Here is a 20,167-nt window from a genome sequence, read left to right on the forward strand (position 1 = left end):
GACACAGCGTGGTATTCATTTAAGAGAGACTCGGGAATAAAGTAGGTGGGAGGCAGCAGAAAAGCAAAATGAAATTAAAAATACCAAAACCTTGGTAGGTTGAGATAAGTTTTTGAACGCTATTGTACCGTTCATTCTAACCATATGTTCAGGGATAGTAGATGTTCTCCAAATACCATCCTCTGTGCTTGCTTTCATTTAGGGTGATGCTATAGCGCCCTGCGGTTCTTCAAACTAATTGAAACCAGGGGACAGGTAGTTTCAGCTGCCAGTCTCTCTTCTCTATTGTTTGAGTGAATGGCTGTTTTTCTGACAGAACCTAAGGTGTGATTAGGACCTAGCTGATTTTTCTGCTCCATGAGGACATGATTCTGTAGACCTCAATAACAGCTGTGCAAGGGAAAATCTGGAGTGAAGTTTCCTAAGTTCTGTAGGAAGTAGAGGCTGCATGGCAGAGTAAGAATTGAGATGTGTAATTTTGGTGCCACCTGGTCTGGGTGCTCAATCTCAGGCTGCTGATCCAGTGGTTGTAGAGCATGGCATTCACTGAGAAAACTGTCTCAGCTTGGTTAAGGATACAACTATTCCCCCTAATTGCATATTAATTTTCTAGTTTCCTAGAGCATTTTAGAATGAAGTAATCTAAGCTTTATTGTCAGCCCTCCACTGATCTGTTTTCAAGTCATTTAAACTCCTGGTGCCCCTTTTTTTTAATCTGTTATTGGGAATAATATTTGTTTGCTTTTCCTCATGGGAGTATTGTTAAGTTTATTTCATTAGTATTTAGAAGGGGCTTGGAGATCCTAGACACCAGATGCCAAAGAAAAACAAAAGTTTGTTATTAACATTTTCTTAATTAAATATATATATATATATAATTTTACAGTAGCCTTACAAATCACTGTGTTATTTCATATAATGAAATTACCTTAAACAATGATTTTAATAATTTAGCCATAATGATGAATAGAAGACATTGCTTCCCTCTCAAACCACTGTAATACATAAATCACTCTGAGAGTCTGGTGAATTATATTCTGCTTGGTCAGTTCACAGAGAGATTAATGCTGATTTGATTTTTGTAAAACATCAGAAAACTTAAACTTTAGGTCATGCACACATGCGTGTATTTTTATATCTTCAGAACATTAGTCTTCCTTACAAGCAGGCAATCCAACAAAATTAGAGTTTTACATTTGAATTTATCCTTCATTTTCCTGCTGGGCTCTGAACAATTCTTTTTAGATCTTATATAACTTTAAAATCATGTTGGCAGCTTTTCCTTAGTGTAGTTGATTTTAAGTTTTGCTGAAGAATTAAGCTTTCATCCTCAAAATCAACTTCTTAATGCTATGTTAAATCAAGAGAGGAAACAGAGGAACACAGGCAAATCAAGCACTTAGTGTATAATGCATTTTTGCATCTTGATCATGTTTATGTATGCAAACTGATCATTTGCATCTTTTAGTTAAGTTACTACTCTGTGAGACAGTGTGCCTGTTATGTGTGTCCATGCCCTCACCTGTGTTTTTCTGCTTACAGTAGTGTGGACCCATGTGTATCAAAAATCAATAGTATAAGTAACTGTTTAGGATCACACAACTTTTATAAGTAAGGGCCAAGGTTAATTTCAGCAAACTTCACTGTGAACTCTTTCAGGGCCATTACTTCCTGTAGAGGCTGGTTAAGTGATGAAGATCGGCTGGAAAGCTGTTGCTGTGTGACTCTCAAGTCAGAAAAGCCTCTGTGGGTTTCCCTTAGCTCTCATAATTTGTTCCCTTCTCGAGAGTGGTCCTCATGTGTGGCTGCCCCATTCCACCATACTCGCCTGTCCTGTGTGTTGTCTCAGCATACACACACATGCCATCATGATTTAACATGCTGTTCAAAATCTGGGTTAGTGGCTTTGATGGTACAGTGAGCAGTGCATCTGGAGAATGATGGATTCAGTCCAAGTTTTGAATGTACAGATGTCTCAGTTGTTAAACACAACATGCTAGTGAGTGTTGTTGCTGTTTCTGCACAGAAGGCAGGAGTTGAAAGACTGAACAACTTAAAATGAGGGAATGAACACCACAGAGAGAAGATGGCACTTCTGTGACCCATATTACCTGAGGTCTTAAATTCCAGGCATAGATGATTGAAGTTTCTCCCTTTGTACTTAAAATTTCTCTGTCCATTTGAACTCTTTGGGAACTGTGTAAAGTTCACTGACAAGATCAGAACTTCACTAGGAGAGAAGAAAAATTTGACTTTCTGCTGCCCATCTGTGTGAATTAGGGACTCTTCAGTTGATTTGTTTTTTGCCTGCAGATACATATGGCTCTTCTCTTTCTATTGCAGAAGCAGCCTACTAAAGCAAATCCACCTGTTCGACTCTCAAGGTGAGGATCATGGGAGAACAACTGTTAGAGAACAGCATCCTTGATCAATTTATTAACAGCCATGAGCAGTCACATGAAGAGTTTCTAAATACATTCACCTGTCTTTTGAAAGGTATGTAACTTCCCAAATCTCTCCTTAGAAATCACAGACAGAAGGGAAGGTAAAAGGAGAAACAGTAGTATCTAGTGTTTGTCTGCTTCTTACTTGCTTTGTGACCTTAGGCAAATCCTTGTGATGCTTTTGTTTCTCCGCTCAGCAGTGGGAACCCTAAGGACAACTTTGCTTAGATTGGTTCACAGACTGCTAAGGTAGGTCTGTACTGGTGAGTAACCATGTTTTGCTTGCTTTAGGGCGGTGAGGGAATTATCCTATGGAAGGATAGATGTTTCCTAAGTACATCCTGCACTGTTTAGCTTGAAAAGTTTCCGTAAGAGAGGAGCCTAATTAAAGTACTTAATAGTATGAGATGGCCGAGATTAGGGGTGTGCAAAACTTTCACAGGTTTACTAACACTAGCCTGCTGTGCTATGCCTATGTGTTTACCTTCTACAATGTGATTGCCTTCTGTGATGAAACAACTACCTGGAGGGATGAGGGGAGAGCAGTGGATGTTGTCTATCTCAACTTCAGCAAGGCCTTCGACATCATCTCTTACAACATCCTCGTAAATAAACTCAGAAAGTGTGTATTGGAGGAGTGGGCACTGAGGGGAATTGAGAACTGGCGGAACGGCAGAGCTCAGATGGTCGTATTCAGTGACACAGGGTCTAGCTGGAGGCCTGTCACTAATGGTGTCCCCCAGAATACAATACTGGGACCAGTCTTGTTTAACTTATTCATTAATGACTTGGATGAAGGGGCAGATGCATCCTCGACAAGTGTACTGGCAACACAAAGGTGGGAGGAGTGGCTGATGACCCAGAGAGCTGTACTACCGTTCAGAAGAACCTTGACAGGTTGGAGAGATGGCAGAGCAGAACAAAGGCAAGTGCAAGGTCCTGCATGTGGGAAAGAATAACCCCAAGCACCAGTACAGGCTGGGGGCCAACCTGCTGGAAAGCAGCTCTGTGGGGAAGGACTTGGGGGTCCTGGTGGAAAACAAGCTATCAATGAATCAGCAGTGTGCTCTTGTGGCCAAGAAAGCCAGTGGTGCACTAAGAAGAGTACTGCCAACAGATTGAGGGAGTGATCCTGTCCCTCTAGTCAGCTCTGGTGAGGCTGCATCTGAAGTGCTGTGTCTAGTTCTGAACTCCTCAGTGCAAGAGAGACATGGAGCTCCTGGTGCGGGTCCAACAAGGGGTGACAGAGATGATTGAGGAACTGGAGCATCTCACCTAGGACAGGCTGAGGGAGCTGGGCCTGTGTAGCATCATGAAGAGATGACTGAGAGGGAACCTCATAAATGTATATAAGTATCTGAAGGGAAGATGTCAAGAAGATGGAACCAGGCTCTTCTCATTGGTGCCAAGCAATGGGATAAGAGGTAACAGGCAGAAACTGATGCACAGGAAGTTCCACCTCAATATGAGGAAGAAGTTCTTTACTGTGCGGGTGACTGAGCACTGGAACAGATTGGCCAGAGAGGTTGTGGTGTCTCCCTCACTGGAGATACTCAGATTCTAGCTGGATGCAATCCTGCAGACTGTGCTCTAGGATGACCCTGTTTGAGCAGGGAGGTTGGACCAGATGACCCACTGTGGTCTCTTCCAACCTAACCCAACTGTATCCATTCTGTGCCGAGCTAATAGGTAACTTGGATGAAGGCACATCAGATTAGATGATTGGGCTGAAAAGGTCTTATGCTCTGCAGATGAAATAAAAGGTGGTGCTTAACCTTGATCTCAGCATTGCTTAATTACAGGATTCGAATTCTGTAGCTCAGGTTTATTTCTTTTAGCCATGTTAAGTCTGGTGCCATAAAAATAAATACAAGCTACTCACAAATCTCTTTACCACCACTTTGCACTAAAAATGATGTTCTCATATTATTACAGAAGCACTGTATTTTTCAATACATCGTGTGGCATGCTCCATTGATTGGCACTCAGAGGTCTGTCCTGTCCTTGTCCTTCAGGCAGAACTAAGTGTCAGTCACAGACACCGAGCAGAAAACCATTGGGGGGTGGGGTTGAAGCTGCCACAGAAATAATCTTGTGGCAACTTTCTGTCTCTCCTCCCTGTAAAAAATAGAAGAGCAAGGAGACACTGGGAAATGAGATAAGAAGATTGAAAATCCGGTTGTGGTCTTCTTATGTATGATTGATACACTGGGGATAGCTGCTATTGTAGAAGCATGCTGCTTATCATGATGCTACTTGCAAAAAGCTTCAGCATGTGTTTCAGTCACTTTCATTGTCACTATAGCATTTGCCACTAAAATTGTATAAAAGGTAGAGCTTTACCTGAATCAAATGCTTAGAAATGCAGGTATGATGGTATAAACTAAACAGCTCAGCTTGTTTTCTTCCTACCTTCATTTTCCTTTAAAAATACTCAAGGTGCTAGTTTGCATTATGAACTAATGTCCTGCAAAAATTCCACTTAAAGCATAAGGCATTTTAGCATCAGAACAGTGCAAAATATTTTATAAAATATCACATTGTTAGTTTCTTAATTTTGCATTTGAAAAATAGTCATTTGCCTTTAATTTTTTTTTTTTTAAAGCAACTTACCTGGTAATAGGATCCAGAAGTTTTCACTTTGGTGTAATGAGATCAGATATTTACTGTGGGGACATATTTGTGGTTACTGTCAGGCAAAAAATCTTACTGTTTTCAGATTACGTCTCTAAATTTGGCCTTGATAGTGGTATTGACCCCCACACCAAATCTTTGTACAATGAGCATTAATGTGAGAATTTGCAGTCCTGCCTAATTAGATATGGAGATAGCTATTTGTATACACAAATAACCAAGCATAAATATATAGGAGGTCTTTTAAAAAAATCGTTGGAAAACATTGTCATCTGATAGATTTTTGTTTGTCATAACATTGGAAACAGAAGACCCACACACAAAACTAATTGAATCCCATTGATTTCACAGGGAAACAGATTTATAGAAGGTGATTTTCACTTGGTTATGAATTTGTCCTAGGTCTATATTTGGGATTGCAAGGATATTTTCCCCAGCATCTCCTAAGAATCTGATACCCTAACGATTGTTTAATTTTTCTTCATAAATTACATTTGCACACAGTAATACTGTAAAGAATATATCTTGATATAAAGACCCAAGCATCCTTGACTGTTCTGACCTAGCTTAAAAGAGCTAAATAGCCTGGAGTCACCCACTGTGAACACATTAGGATCTTCTGCTTAGAGAATAGTTTCATTCTTATAAATATGGGAAAGAGTGTTAACGAATTTTTACGTTCCTGACTTCCATTTGACTTTTTATGAACTGCTAATATCCTAATCAAGAAAATCATAGTTTTAGAATGTTTTTTTGGTGTCTGAATCCGTGACCTTTGACTACTTCCATTCTTCCTTGTGCTATATTTGAAAAGATATTCTCTTAGTTCATATAGAACAAGATCTGGAGTCAAAATAAGTCCTTCTAAATTCTGTATAATAGATATCATGACATGTGTATGGTGTAACTATCACACAGATAAGTTATAACTTAGTTGGACCATAAAATTATATCTTTGATATGGGAATTTAATCTTCCTGATTAAAATTCAAAAAAATCCCAATGATTTTGTTCCTTAAATTGTGCTTGGTGCAGTGAGAGAATGAGAGTTCATAGACTAATTGACAAGTAAATCCTATAGTAAGACTTTTACCTCACATCTACAGATCTGATGGAACATGGATAAACATACATAAATGTATTTTTAAAAGTCTGACCTCAGCATTTAAAACATATATGCTCCAACAGAACATGACCTATATATCTTGAATACATAATATTTAAAAAGCACTTCCTTTGTAAGTGGAAAATTTTTAACCCCTTTTTATTGATTCTGTAATGGATGGACAGTTGAGGGCTAGGTTAAGATTCTAGTTAAGTCTCTTATTTTTCCTACTTATACCATCCAAAGTGTGCTTTTTGTCATATGGATAATAACAAGATGAATAGATAGGTGAAAGGGCTGGTGAATCCTCGGGAATATAATTTAGCAATTAAAGCACAGATTCAGAAAGATGAAATTTTTCATGCTCGCATTTTTCAAGCTTTGCAGAAGTTTTGCATCTGGAAAAGAGAAGACCTCCTCTTGTGGGAAGTCAGAGCAAAGATACTGGTAAGAGGAATAAGTGTTTTAGTCATTTATTTTAATACATTCATGTGTACTGTTCTTAGAATCCCTAAACCCCCTTATGCTTATGCCAAGTTATATATTTACTTTTGTTAGTTTATTCTTTTAGCTTTGAGTATAAAAACAACTCGATGACAAAACAGTTAACTGGCTTTTGTTTTGAGTTTGCACAACTCCACTATGTTTTTTAAGTACGGAGAAAAATTTTAAGACTGATTTATTGATTGTGCAGTTGAAGAAACCTCAGAAGAGCTGGATTTACAAAAAACTGGATGATTCAGATTTCTGTAGATGTGGTCAATGAGTGGTATCTTCAGAACTACACGTTTCCTAGAACAACTTCGGAGAACATCTCATGAAAATACACCCCACCCTACCTTCAAAAAAATTCTCACAGAGTACAAAAGAGTTCAAATCATAGGAAGATTGTTTGAAATCTGGTGGAGAGAACTACGATGTCCAAAATTAGAAGGCAGCATCTGCTCATTTTTCTAAACTCAGAGGAAGAATGGGAAATTAACTGGAGCATAAAATATCTCATTTGACCATCTGCAAAAAAACTACAGAAACCCCCACCCCACCCCAAATCCTCCAGGCTTCAAATTCTTCATCTAGATTTTAAGTTACTCCTCTCCCACTTCTGAAAATACAGGATTCTGGATCAGTCAGCTGCATAGAAAAATGTTGCCATTAATAAAATTCTTACCCAAACCCAAGTTTAAATTTGTATTTTTTTCCATAGTCCTGGGCAGTTGACCACTGAAATTAAATTAATTCCACTCCTGCTGTTCCTTTTACTCTGTTTTATACACCTCACACTGCCTGGCTGAAGTCCAAGGACTTTGATCAGACCCATCTAAGCAAACGAAACCTTGGATATAAACTTCATAGCCTCAGTGCTGTTGTTTTAGTGCTTCTGTGCCAACCAAACTGTCAAGTGGAGGAAGTTTGAAAGTGACTGACCACTTCTCTGCTTCCAGGTGGCCTGCAAGAGCCATTTTGTGTGTTGTGATCAACATCCAGTGAAAGCTGGGCGATGTATTCAGTTCACAGTCCATTTGATGGTAGCTGTCTCCTGCTTTTTTTTCATTAACCACATTCAGGAAAAACAAAAGCTTTCAACTTCCTGTATAAGTGTCAGTGGAGACACTTTACAAATGTGAGTCTTCACAGCAGAAAGCATAGCAGAAAACTATATAAGAAATGACAGTAAATTCACTTTAATTTTAAAAATGGACCAATAGGACAATGCTAACCCCAAGAGAAATTTCAGCCTATGAGTGTATTTTCCAATAAAAGCAACTAGACAGTTCAATAAAACTAATTAAATTAATCTGTCATCCCCACGGAACTTAAACAGGGCATGAAATAGGAGAACAGCGTCAATTCAGAGCTTTTTATTGATGTGTTGTGTTGGAGCATTTGATAGAATTGGTTGGGAGACAAAATTTGCAATTTTCTATTGATCATAAATTCAGTACCTATCTCTGTGTAACCTTTATTCAATATAGTATGAAATCAAACATCATACAGAGCCCCTAAATGTAGGAAAAAACCCAGACATAGAGATGCAAACTTAATAGATTATTTTTGAAATAATAATGGCTGATCTGTTTTATGGATATTTTTTGTCCTGGTATTTGCTGTGCAAGATACTTCATCTCCATTGTATAGACAGAAAAAAAATATGCCTAAAAAAAGGGAAATGACTTGTGTTCATTGCACAGTAGCTCACTGGCAGCACCAGATAAGGACAGACTCTTGGAAACTTGGTCAGCCCTTCAATAATAGTGCTTCCCTGATAGCAGTTTTGGGTTTTTTTCTGTGATGTCTTTATTATTAAACAATTTCTAAAGATTGTTTCAGATAAAAGAAAAAAAGCATTTTCATTCTCTTGTATAACTTAGATTTTCTAGAATGTAGGAAAGGGAAATATTTTGTGATTTTGCTGTTGATGGCTTGATAAAGGTTCCATCATATAGTGACATATTGACAGTGATTGAATTCTGTAGTACTATAAAAAGCAGTAACACAGAGTGAACTCTTGCTGTACCTCATCACCTTGTCTTGAAAGGCATCGAAGTGTGCTAACTGCAGCTGTGGGCTTAGTTTCATGTCATTGCAATGAGGTGAGGAAGCTCTCTTTTACAGATGTGGAAATGACGCAGAGCAAATAATTTCAGAGATCAGAGCTATATATAGTGACTTAACAGGACAATCAGGAAACAGAAATCAAGTAACTTCGCTTCCAGTTTAGTGCTGAACTCTTTATAGAATTGAGTGCTTTTCTGTGTTCAGTATAAAATCAAATACAATTGCCTAATTTCAAGAAAGTAGGTATTTGCCTTTAAAAAAAAAACAACAACCAAAACCAGACCTTTTAAGGATGCTTTAATGTTGTGATTATAATGTCTAAAATCAAGCATTTTCCTGGGCTCTCTGACATTTTATTAGTTTGTTCCCACCTGCTATAATCTTTTTATGACATTATTTGTTAAGAAAGGAACACTTTGTATGGAGATGTCAGATGCTTTTAATTATATACAATTCACTTGTTTCTTACAGCGTTTGTCTACTTGCCTACTAGGGCTGAATTCTTCTAGGATGCAAGTACACAGAAAGTTTTCATAATTGATTCTGCCCTGATTTCTTAGTATATCTCCTGCTCTTTTAAAGTGCTCCCCACACATATGTATTTAATGTAGTTTCCTTGTACTGAGAATGACTTTAAGCACATTTGTGGTTTCTTTGACTGTAAAAAAAATAAAAAAATCAAGTGCAACAAATGCAGTGCTTATTTAAGAAATAAACTCAAATACATTCTGTTTTTCTTAGCTAAGCTTCAAAGTATGGCTTAGTGTAGCCAAAACTCAGAAGTCTGGAGCTGTTATACACTGAAATAGTATTCTCCAATTAGTTACTGTCTAATTTAAAGCTCTTCTTAAACTGTCCCTGAAATGAAATTTATGAAGTATAACAGTATTTGCATTCTGCAAAGGACAGTGTAGATTTTCTGAAGCTATTGGAAGCAGGCCTACCTTTATCAACTGGAAAAAGTGTTACAGCTTTTGTATCCTGATACTCTCTCAAATTATAGTTACAAAATACTATCAGTTGTACAGCCTCTGCCTTTAGAAAGCTGTGCTTTTCCCCCTACCACATAAACACTCTTTATTGTTAGAACTAGAAATCTGCTCTAGTATGTTGGCATTGCTTGGTGGTGATAGGTACCACTTGATCCCTGGTGTATACTGAGAGGTATAGCTCCCTTAATAGGACCGTACTGGTTAATATCCACTGAGGATCTGTTCTAGTGTTTCTCTCATGGTTTTCTGAATTCTTTTTAAGATTATTTTTCATCTTCCTCTGTTGGAAGAAGCCAGATTTTGCTCATGAAGGTTACTGAAATTATCAAGTGACTGACTACATTAGTGTTCAAATGGAGAAGGTATCCAGCAAAAACACTGTTGAACTGTGGAAGAATCATACTTATTTTTAAATGATCAGTTGGTGTGAATGAGGTATAAACAAGAAATATTGCCCCTTTTCTAACACTGAGACTATTTAAAGCACAACAGAGACATAGATATTGATACAGATAAACACTATATAAAACCAGAACACATAGGTTCCATTTAGTAAAAAGGGAGAGAGATTGATACAGTAAAAGAACAGTTAAACTTTTGAAAATTAGGAGTTCAGTTGGTTTTAGAGAAGTATTACTGTAGTACATTAGGTTAGAGCAGGCATGTGAGCATGGCTGAAATATACTTGAGAGTAGCAGTCATTCATCTTTCCCCTGAAGGAGCACGCACAAGAAAAGTCCTTTCCTAACTGATTTTTAAACATAGTAAATATTCAAAAATAACAACCAAAAGTAACAATTGAGACCCTTTCAGGTGAGGAATATCCCACTGAAATTACTTGTCCCACTCCATGGACTTATCCTAGCTGAGGACATGGTGTAGTGAGATATCCTTAAAAATTGGCATAACTGAGAAAAAAATTCAAGGCCATATTACTGATTATAGTAAAAATGACCTTTTTTGAAGGAAAAAAAAAGCTAAACAATACTTTCTGCAGATTATTCGTTATTTAATTTGTTATTTAATCAAGATAAGATCAAAGAGCTTAGACAAAAAGGCTGCACGAGCTGAATTTTTGTGTTACAAACATTAACTTGCACACTTAGGCAAGTATTTTAGTCAAGTTATTTTCTTTGCTGTATAGATCAAGTTTGACAGAGGAGTTCTGCTTCCTCGGTGCTACTGTGAGATCACTGTCATTGAAATTAGTGAGGATTTTGGTGGAGTAAGATTGGAATGGGATTTACAGGAACGCAGGTAGTTAGGGGATAGCCAATTCAAGTGCTGAGGGTGGGCAGATATGACACACTGTCTATGACGCATCGCCTGCTTCTTTGGGTGGCAGCAGGAGGCTGTGCCCTAAGACTCCTAAAACAGGACTATGTGATGAAATTTAGGTGCCTGAATTGCCCATGAATTGCTCTTACTTATGGGCAGACATATAGAACCCTTATACTGAAATCCTCCAGGTACTTCCTGTATGGGATACTTTGAGTTTTTGTGATGAAAACTTGGACAAACTGCATTGATTTACAGAGATTTATGCATATAAATACACAGAAACAGTAAGATATCTGGAGAACATAGAAAGGCTTTTTTAGGCTAAGTAACTTCAAAACACTTTGTTCTATTCTCAGCAGGAGAACATACAAGCAGAGGGAGGCTGGAAGTTTTGGTTGGATTACTGCAGAAAATCTGGGGGCTGCTTTGATTGAGTTATCAAAAATTGATAGAAGGCTTTAAAAATTATCTTCCCAGCAAATTGGATTTTAAGCCTTGAAATTTCGTTTTTTTACCTCTTACAGCTTGTCATTTAGGGTAGATGAACTCAGCGCGGTACAATGGTTTACATAGTTACAAATAGGTAAATACAGGTACTTCTACAGTATTTTACCACCTTGTGAACATGTCAAAGTGATATGTTCTGGAAACATTTCAGTGAGTCTTTGTTCTTGTTTTAAAATGTGGTTGTTTGCTGATGATGGGTTTGAAGAATGGAGATAGTGAATGAACATGAAATTTGTGCTTGTGACCTCTGTTCAAGACAGTTATTATGCTGCTCTGATTAAAATTGTTCGTTGTTCAGGAGTCCTCTACAAAGTCACTGTAGTATTTGAATCCCAGGTTTTTCATCAAAGCATAACTTGGAAGGGATTTAAGGGATTCACAGGCCTTCTGCTGGCCCTCAGTCCAGGATTTGAAGATAAAAAAGTAAGGTGGAACTTATGGTAGTAGCTTTCCTGTATGTTTTTTTTTTGTTGTTGTTATATAGTTAAAGGGATCTGTTTATAATTCTCAACCAGTTTTTGTTTTTGGAATGAATTAATTCAATTGAAAAAAAGGTGGGAAATATCTGGTAGTTTGTATTGTTTTGTGCAGTGTGTTATCCCAAGCCAGATTTTCTATGTTATGTTACTGATTGCTCTGTCTAGTCTGGCTTTGAAATGTTTCAGACCATGAGACTTTTATCATTCTTCTGGGACTACTATGTCATCTAACAGATTACACTGACAGTAAGTTTTTCCTGATAATACAGGTAGCTCTCTTCTCCACTTTTGTGATCCAATATTCTCTGAAAGATGTGAGTGATCAGTGGACATTTTCAAAAGATTCCCTTCCAAATTGGAAGACAAAGAGAATTTTAAGCAATATAGAGGATAGATAGCAGGAGACAAAATAATTTCTCAAGCTTCATATACTTTCTGATACAAACGTGTTTCTGAAGTGTGCACCGTACTCTTTGGTGACACACCATTATGATGGATACTTCTCTTGAGAGACTCAGATATACTTTTCTAGAGACCTAGGTTGGCTTCTTACTTCATTTTTAAGATACAGACAGTAAATTGTCTAAAAAGTGAGACAAAATCTGTCTGCAGGATGAATATGTGAATCTTTCCATCATTTCAGCTTTCTTCCTCTGCTACATTCTGTTGTGTTTGTATCCCTTATTTTTGATTTAAGTCACATGTTGTGAAGGCCGGTGTTCTACAAGGATCTTGGCAGGTTGAGAGCTGTGACTGTGAATAATGAGTCAATTATCACTTAGTCAGGGGAAAGGCAGAGTGATTCGCTTGCTGGCTTGAATGTGATCCTTCCTTCCTTCCTTTTCAGAAATGGGAACAGAAATGGTTGAAATTCAGAACACTAGCAAAGAAATACATCTGTGATATTTGTCTGCTACTACAGATTGTAGTTTCCTTAACTTTATAATAACTTATGTGTGTTGTTTTTAATAATATTTTGTAAGATCATGACTGTTAACTGTTTTGAGGGAGCCAGTTAAGTGATATATGCACTGGGAAGCTGTAGGTGTCAGTAATTACTTTGGACATCTGAAGGTGGATCTCACTGGTCCTGAGGTACCGTACTTGAGGCTAGCAACATAATGTTTAATTTACCTCCCCCCCTTTAATTTATATGGCATGGCCTCATTGTGCTCATGGTTGCATAGTTGATATTCTGTCTGCAGACTTGCTTTTAACAACTGCTTTGGGTTGCTTAGGCACTTTTTTTTTCTGAATTTTTCTTCACATGCAGTCATTAATTTAGTATCATATTGCAGTTGGAATGTTTCATCAAAAGTAATGTTTAATATTCTGTAACCCAATAACTCTGCAATGGTCTTAACCAGAAAAAGGTTTCTGACAAAAGTTTATGACTGATCTCTTAGGAGAAGGGATAATGCTTCTAGCTGTAGTCTGGAGTTGGTAAATGGCACATAAAGACTATGAATGCACTTGATTTCTTACCAGCTCATTTAATCTATCTAGCTTTTTAGCTGTGACAATAGCTCAGCTGTCCAGAAAATATATAACCTAATAAAGGAAGTTTGTCAGCTCATATGTACTGCCTAATTATAACTACCCAACTATGTGTCATAGGTCTTTTGATGCTAAAAATTATATTATTTTCTTTGGAAAATTCAGAATCTGTATTTTCAAGAAGAATGATCTGATTTATATCCCAGAAGAATGACCACAGTGGTATCCAAAATAAGCACGGGCTAGTACAGGAATATCATGTTTGTTCAGAGTCTGTCATCTGCATGAATTATGTTGCTGATCATTCCAGTGATGATTTCTTTTGTCTCTCTGTTTGTCTGGCTGACAAAATTGTATGGCTTCTGGAAGCTTTTTATCACTTCTCATACATAAATGCTCCTGGTGTGGACAGGGAGGATACTGGGTCCTCAGTCCCTCGTTACTCTATAGGTCTGCAGATGTTTGGCTGCAGTAATTCACCAATATACACTTAAAATACACTAATATCCTTTGGTGTCTTGTCAGTCTTTAAGATAAAACTTGCAAGTTCTTTGTATAAAACAGGATGTCCATCCATGCTTTACTACTACAGTAACAAAAAATTGAAGCTTTTTGAGATAGCCATCTAGTTCTTCCTATGAAGTAGGGTGACTGTAAAAGTCTCTTCAAATAGTGGGTAACCATTTTACCAGTCAAGAATTTAAAAGAGGGTTTCTTGTCAAATGCTGCTTCATTTCCATGGCTTGAAAAAGAGAGTGTGTAGGAGGAAGAGATTGCTCATATGTACTGCTGTATCCAAATATTGTTTTAGGAAAGTACTTGCTAAAAAAGTGGGGAGAAGCCACATGTCACAGAGTCCTGGGATTTAGGAATTATTCAGAGAATCCATCTGTGATGTGAACATTAAAATCTGTTTGCTAGATTGCTCTGGTCTGGTGCAATTTTCTTTCTATGAACCCTACTTTATATAAGAGTGTGGACTTCAGGTTATATCCATTCTGCCAGTTCTTTCTTTGTGTCACAGTAATGGCAGCACAGAGCTGTCCCAGGGTATTAAGAACTCTGCTGTATGGCTCAGTGTAGTAACCCCAAGGGCATCATTAGTACTCTCCACAAGAATTGCTTCAACGCTTGTAACATATAATTATGCTTTAGAAATGCACTGCTGTGTTTCTTGTTGTTGCAAAGCGGATTTTTTAAACTAAACCCAAAAAACTTCATTAAATGAGCATTTGTTTTTCATTAAGAGAATATGGTGTGAAGTTTATTTGAACTGATTGTCCTGTAGCTGCTCCATATTTGATAATGGGACTTTTAAAAGAAAAAGTACTGCGTTTTTATTTTGGCCATGATTACTGTATTTTTTGCCATGTTGAAGGGAAAAAACCCAACTATACAGCATGGATTTGGAAATCCACACATCCATGCACATACTTATCTGTAAGCAGCTCCTAGATCCAGCCAGTACTGTTGACATTTCATTTGATGATCACCTAGATGATGATCACCAGCCTTTGTGCCCTGGGGCCCTGGCTGGTCGGACAGTCAGAAGCTCTTATAGTTGTCTTAACTTTGCTGTTGTTGTCCAAGGAGTTGTTAAAGGTCTGAAAGATGTCAAAAATTATCATTGAAATACTCAGTTCTGTTTCTGAATACTTCCCTATTTTCAGTGAGGACTCAATTAGCCACTGTTGATGTATAAAATAAGCCCAAGAGAAGTTATTCTGATCTTCTGAAAATACACTGTCAAAACATTTTTTCCAGTCTGTCTTTCAAGACCAAAGGAATTTCTTAAGGGAACAAACCCTGCTTGAACATCTGCATTGGTTCCTTAATTTCTGGACCTAAACTTTTGGCAATGAAGGATCACTGGCATACTGCTGTTTGTTAGTCTGATCCCAATAAAAAAGTATTTAGTTGCAAAATTTTCCCCTCAGATTGCTGAGCATTCTATAGCTGTTAAACACTGAAAGCAGCACTGTGTAAAGAAACGAGGTGTTTTTCTAACTAAAGACACAGGAGCTGAATTATAGGACCTGTCAGTGCATCTCATCACACAGCCCTGGACTGGTGGAGGAGTGGTGGAGGTTCTAGTGGTGGTGTCCATGGACACCCAGGAGCTCTGTGAATACTGACCCTGGACCAGCCAGTATCAGTACCAGCTCTGAGAAGAACTGCCAAAGCTCACTTCTATACTAGACAACATGGGTGTTTGCTTTAGTGGTTGTGAGGTTCACATGTGAACCTACTAATAGCCAGTATAAATAGGGTGATACCAAGATGCTGATGTAGAAAGTGTAAGAATTACTCCATTTGTGGCCCAGATCATTTCTGTACTATGATCAACATCAGAGCCCTTTCTTGTGCTTGGTCAGAAGATACATCATTGATTAGTTATCTCCTTGACAAGTCAAGTGATTTTGTAAGCACAGATCCCATGTAAGCATCATTGATGGACTTTTACAATTAGAGATATAAGTGTTGGGAGTGTGTGTTGGTGTTGGGGAATGAGGGAGGTTTTCTGGTTTTAATGTTAAAAGTGTACATCTGAAATAGCTGTGTGCAGTTGCCATTGGACTGGTGTATAGTAGTGTCTCAAAGAAGAGATTCTTCATATATATTGGTGTTTGCAGTGTCAGATGAAGACATGGGCGCACATGTTATGTGCCATTTTGTCCAGAATTGAGAGAGAATTTAAATAAAGTTTTAGAATAAAAGCTAAGGTATAATTCTGCTGTCTTGCTTTTCTGGGTATTTCAGCTCTTGGTTGGTTTTATAAATTTTTCTGTACATTGCATAAGCTTTTGAGACAATTAAGTCTTCAGTATGGAGGTGATACTCCATGCACTTGAAGTTCAAATGAATATTCGGTTTTATGATAAGGGCTGCAAAATACTTTTTTGTGTTGCACATGGAAGCTCTGAGCATGAAAGGGAAAGTGAATGTGTAAAATAAGTCAATATTAGATCTAAGGAAATACATGTTTTTCTTTTTTCTTGGGTAGTGCTTTATGTTATCTGACCTGGTGTGATTCTCCTTGCAGAGAAAGAGGAGAAGACAATTCAAGGAAATAAAGTGGACTACTTAAGAAAAATATTTTCTACTTCTGAATTATCAAACAGAAATAAACAGAATGGCTCACCTGAAAGAAGCAAAGAAATGTGGGTATCTCTTCCATCACAGATGCCAAATGAGAATGAGGTAAGGAGTTACAACTGTCCAAGTGGACAGGCACCACATTCAAAGAGTTGAAAATATGAAGAGATACACTGTTCAAATGTTAGGGGCTAGTGGTATTTGTCTGATTCAAGGCAAATATTTAAAATACTATGTAAGTGTTTAATGCTTAGAGAGGCACCTGCAGGGATCGTGTTTGGTGGTGGCATTTGCCTTGCTGAAGAGCTGCCATAATCCAACTATTAAATAAGGTGCCCTGCAATGAGCCATGTGATGCTTTTGCTGAAGATTGCAGTTAGCAGTAGAGGTTGGCAAAAAGGAAAAGAAATCTTGAGAGTATGGATCCCAGCACGTAGAGATTTATTTTGTTTATTGTAGATTTTAGGAAGTATGGAGTTCTGTGTTACCGAAGCTCGATTACTTCAGATACCTGAAGTAATGCCTAAGTAAACAGTAGGCAGGCCAGAGGCATTTTTAGTCTTCTGAAACATATGAGATTAGGGATTTAACGTGTAGGGACAGGAAAACAACAGACATCATCTGGAGAGAGTGATATGGAAATCTGAGTAAACTTGTTAAGAACCTGAACAAAGTGACAAAGCTGTGATCTAGCCTGTACTCAAAATTTCCCTTCATTAACGTTTTTATTAAAAAAGAAGTAGCAGGTCCTTTTGTGCAATACACAGAGCAACACACTTAGGGGTCTTCAAATGGTGGGCCTGCCAGGCCTCAGTCAAAGAGCACAAAATGCCATTTTCCTCCCCACTAGGACTATTCCACTTGAGATGGAATCAAGCAAGGCTTTTAAAACAGTCACATTCTGTCAGTTAATTGTGTAATAATAATGACAAGATTCTTTTTAACTTTTTTTTTCATGAAGTATAGTGTTGCTTCATTGGGATAGTCTGTCTTTGGGTCTCTTTAGCCACTTTGAATTGTCTTTCTGCCCCATAAAGCAATGTGTGAATTCCAGTATCCTTTTTGTAATAGAACATCTTAATGCTTGTCTTTGTATCTAAGGAAAAAAGCTTCAGACATGGCTGCACATTTTTGCCACATTTGCAGTTTAAGAAACAAATACAGTGATAGTAGAATGCATTAGAAAAATTGCTAGTGTAGTAGCAGGAGGAGGCTGTAATGGGGTAAATTGACCACTGTGATCTTTAAGCCTGCCCTGAGGAAAGGAAAGAGGGGAAAAAACTGCTACTGAAAACAGTGCTACTCCTCTAAATGCTGCTTTTTAGGCATGTTATGGTTACTTGCATTGTTGTTCCAATTGATTCAGTCTGGTCCTGTGTAGGTTTTCAGGGAAATACCTGCATCCGTTTTATTTTCAGAAGCATTGCATTCACTTCTTAAAAATTTTTATATACAACATATATAAAGCTGTCTGAACACAATCCTGAGTAATGTGTTCTAGGGGACACTGCTTGAGTAGGGAAGTTAGACAAGGTGACCTTCAGTGGTCCCTTCCAACCTTACCCATTCTGTGATTCTGTGAACTGTATGTGTAAATCAGTACAAGCTTTGACTTACTTTGGTTCTGGTTTGTACATGTAGGTATTTCTGCCTATCTACCTGCAGACAGTGATGAATGAGAGCTGGAAAGCTGGTGGATCAGATGGAAAGAATCTCAGTCTGTCTCAAAGAGCGAAGGTGGGGTTTTCTTTGATTTTTTTCAGAGTGGAGATTATGATCAGAACATGACTGATTTTTGCTTTATTAACTTATAAATTACTTGCAATTTGTTGATGTATTTATTTCCCATTTGTGGGAAAGAACAATGAGAGAAATCCAGAATTTTTTCAAATATTAGTGAGTATGTACTTTTAGAGTGTAAAGGTTATGTAACTCTTGATGCGAATGTTGTCAAACCAGGTTGGAAAAAATGATCTAAGAGCATTTCTAATTACTTCATAGAAACACAGCAGACAACTCAGTGCATATAGTAAATCCTCCATGGTAACACTAGTTACATATAGGCTGGTAAAGGCCTTTCACCCTGTGCATCTATTCAAAGTGATACTTGAAATGACAAATGCCTTTTCTTTTGGTACCTTTTAGATGGTTTAGACTGTTTTCAAGGAAGATCAGTCCAAAAAAAACAGTAGAGCAATGTCCCAGATGAAATACTAGAAATTTAATTATTCTTAGCTTTTTTACTTCCCAATCAGTTCACCATTAATGTCAAAACAGAACGATCAAGCTCTAGTTTGCCTATAGCATGTACTGTCTCTGTGCCATATGAAGTGAACTTGCAAAATTGCATAATAACTTATCATTTATCTTTTTCCTATGAAAATATTTTACTTCTCCATCTTTCCACTGAGTTCCTGAAAAAGTTGCTGTACAGCTTCAGCTTCTTTCCCATCACTTACATTGATATGCGGCAATTTTGGAAGCAATTCTTTGCCTGTACCTAAAAGTATTTCCTTTGGGTTACACATTTCAAAGAAAATTCATATTCTTAGAAAAATGCAAGGGAGAATGGAAAAGATGAAGCAGACAATTTAATGCATTTTTACTTTGCTCTAGGTTGTACTAAAAGGAATGGAATTAATACATCTTAATCTATTTTGGAATTTGGGTTTTTTACAGCAGGTGGACAAGTACTTAGATTGGGAAGATATAGACTCAGATGAAGAGACATGCAGTGGTAGGTTTTCCCCCTCCAAATTCACTGTCATTTTCTGTCTTTGAATGCAAGTGTATGAACATGATTAAAGATTATGAACATGAACATGTTTCTTTGAATGCAAGAGTATGAACATTAATTAAAGAACTAAAAGTGATGATATTCCTCAGTTCTTCTATTGCCAGAAAATTCCCCACATTGCCCCAATTCCCCAAATTAAAATACTAATTTCCTCACTCTTAAGAAGTAATGAGAAAATAAATTAAAAGGAATATTTATTAAACTGTGTCCTTGTGAACAGTTATTTTTGTCAAGATTTTTAGAAGTGCAGAACACTTCTTGTTAGCAACATTTCTGCATTTTCCTGCACTTCTGTTTTGTATGGAAATTATTTTGATTACAAAAGTTTTTTACAAAGCGATTGGGTGCTGAGAGACAGTTCTGCAAAGTGGAAGTATTTAATGAAAATGTTGTCCCTACCTATTAAAATGATTCCATCCTGGGCTTAAAATAGATGAGACTGATTTTGAATTAACAATGAAGTTCTTTAAGAGTTCCAAGTATGAGCATTTTGAGTTGTGTTGAATTGTTGAATGTCTATAATAGTTTTAACTCTCCCACCTCTGAAAAATAAATGAAATGTTAATGTCTGTAGTTATTTGTCTATCATAGATCCTTGTGTGGTTTTTATTGCCACCAGAATTGACACTCTTTTAGTGTTTAAATTAATTTTCCTCATTTATACGTGTGATTGTGTAAAGAAACCAAGCCACACAGATTAAGGGATTTGCCTGAGGTCACTGATAGAAGCTGCTAATGAGGAGGACTTTGATCCTTGGTTTCTTACTCATTGCCATTTG

At 37.4% G+C, this 20,167-nt stretch overlaps 1 protein-coding gene across 8 annotated transcripts in view; it reads left to right on the forward strand.

Moving 5' to 3' along the window:
- The window catches only part of IFTAP (intraflagellar transport associated protein), a 42,066-nt gene that overhangs the window by 9,553 nt on the left and 12,346 nt on the right, over positions 1-20,167 (forward strand). For 4 of the 8 annotated variants that reach the window (XM_032692155.1, XM_032692156.1, XM_032692157.1 and 1 more), the window contains exons 2-5: positions 2,344-2,496; positions 16,539-16,696; positions 18,233-18,328; positions 19,271-19,328. In XM_032692155.1, coding sequence (XP_032548046.1) covers positions 2,394-2,496; positions 16,539-16,696; positions 18,233-18,328; positions 19,271-19,328 — 415 coding nt within the window. In that variant the 5' untranslated portion in view covers positions 2,344-2,393. Of the gene's footprint in view, positions 1-2,341; positions 2,497-16,538; positions 16,697-18,232; positions 18,329-19,270; positions 19,329-20,167 lie in introns of all 8 variants that reach the window. The other 4 variants (XM_032692154.1, XM_032692160.1, XM_032692161.1 and 1 more) reach the window with 2 other exon arrangements.

This window comes from Chiroxiphia lanceolata, chromosome 6, assembly GCF_009829145.1.
Source record: "Chiroxiphia lanceolata isolate bChiLan1 chromosome 6, bChiLan1.pri, whole genome shotgun sequence".
Classification (NCBI taxonomy): Eukaryota; Metazoa; Chordata; class Aves; order Passeriformes; family Pipridae; genus Chiroxiphia; species Chiroxiphia lanceolata.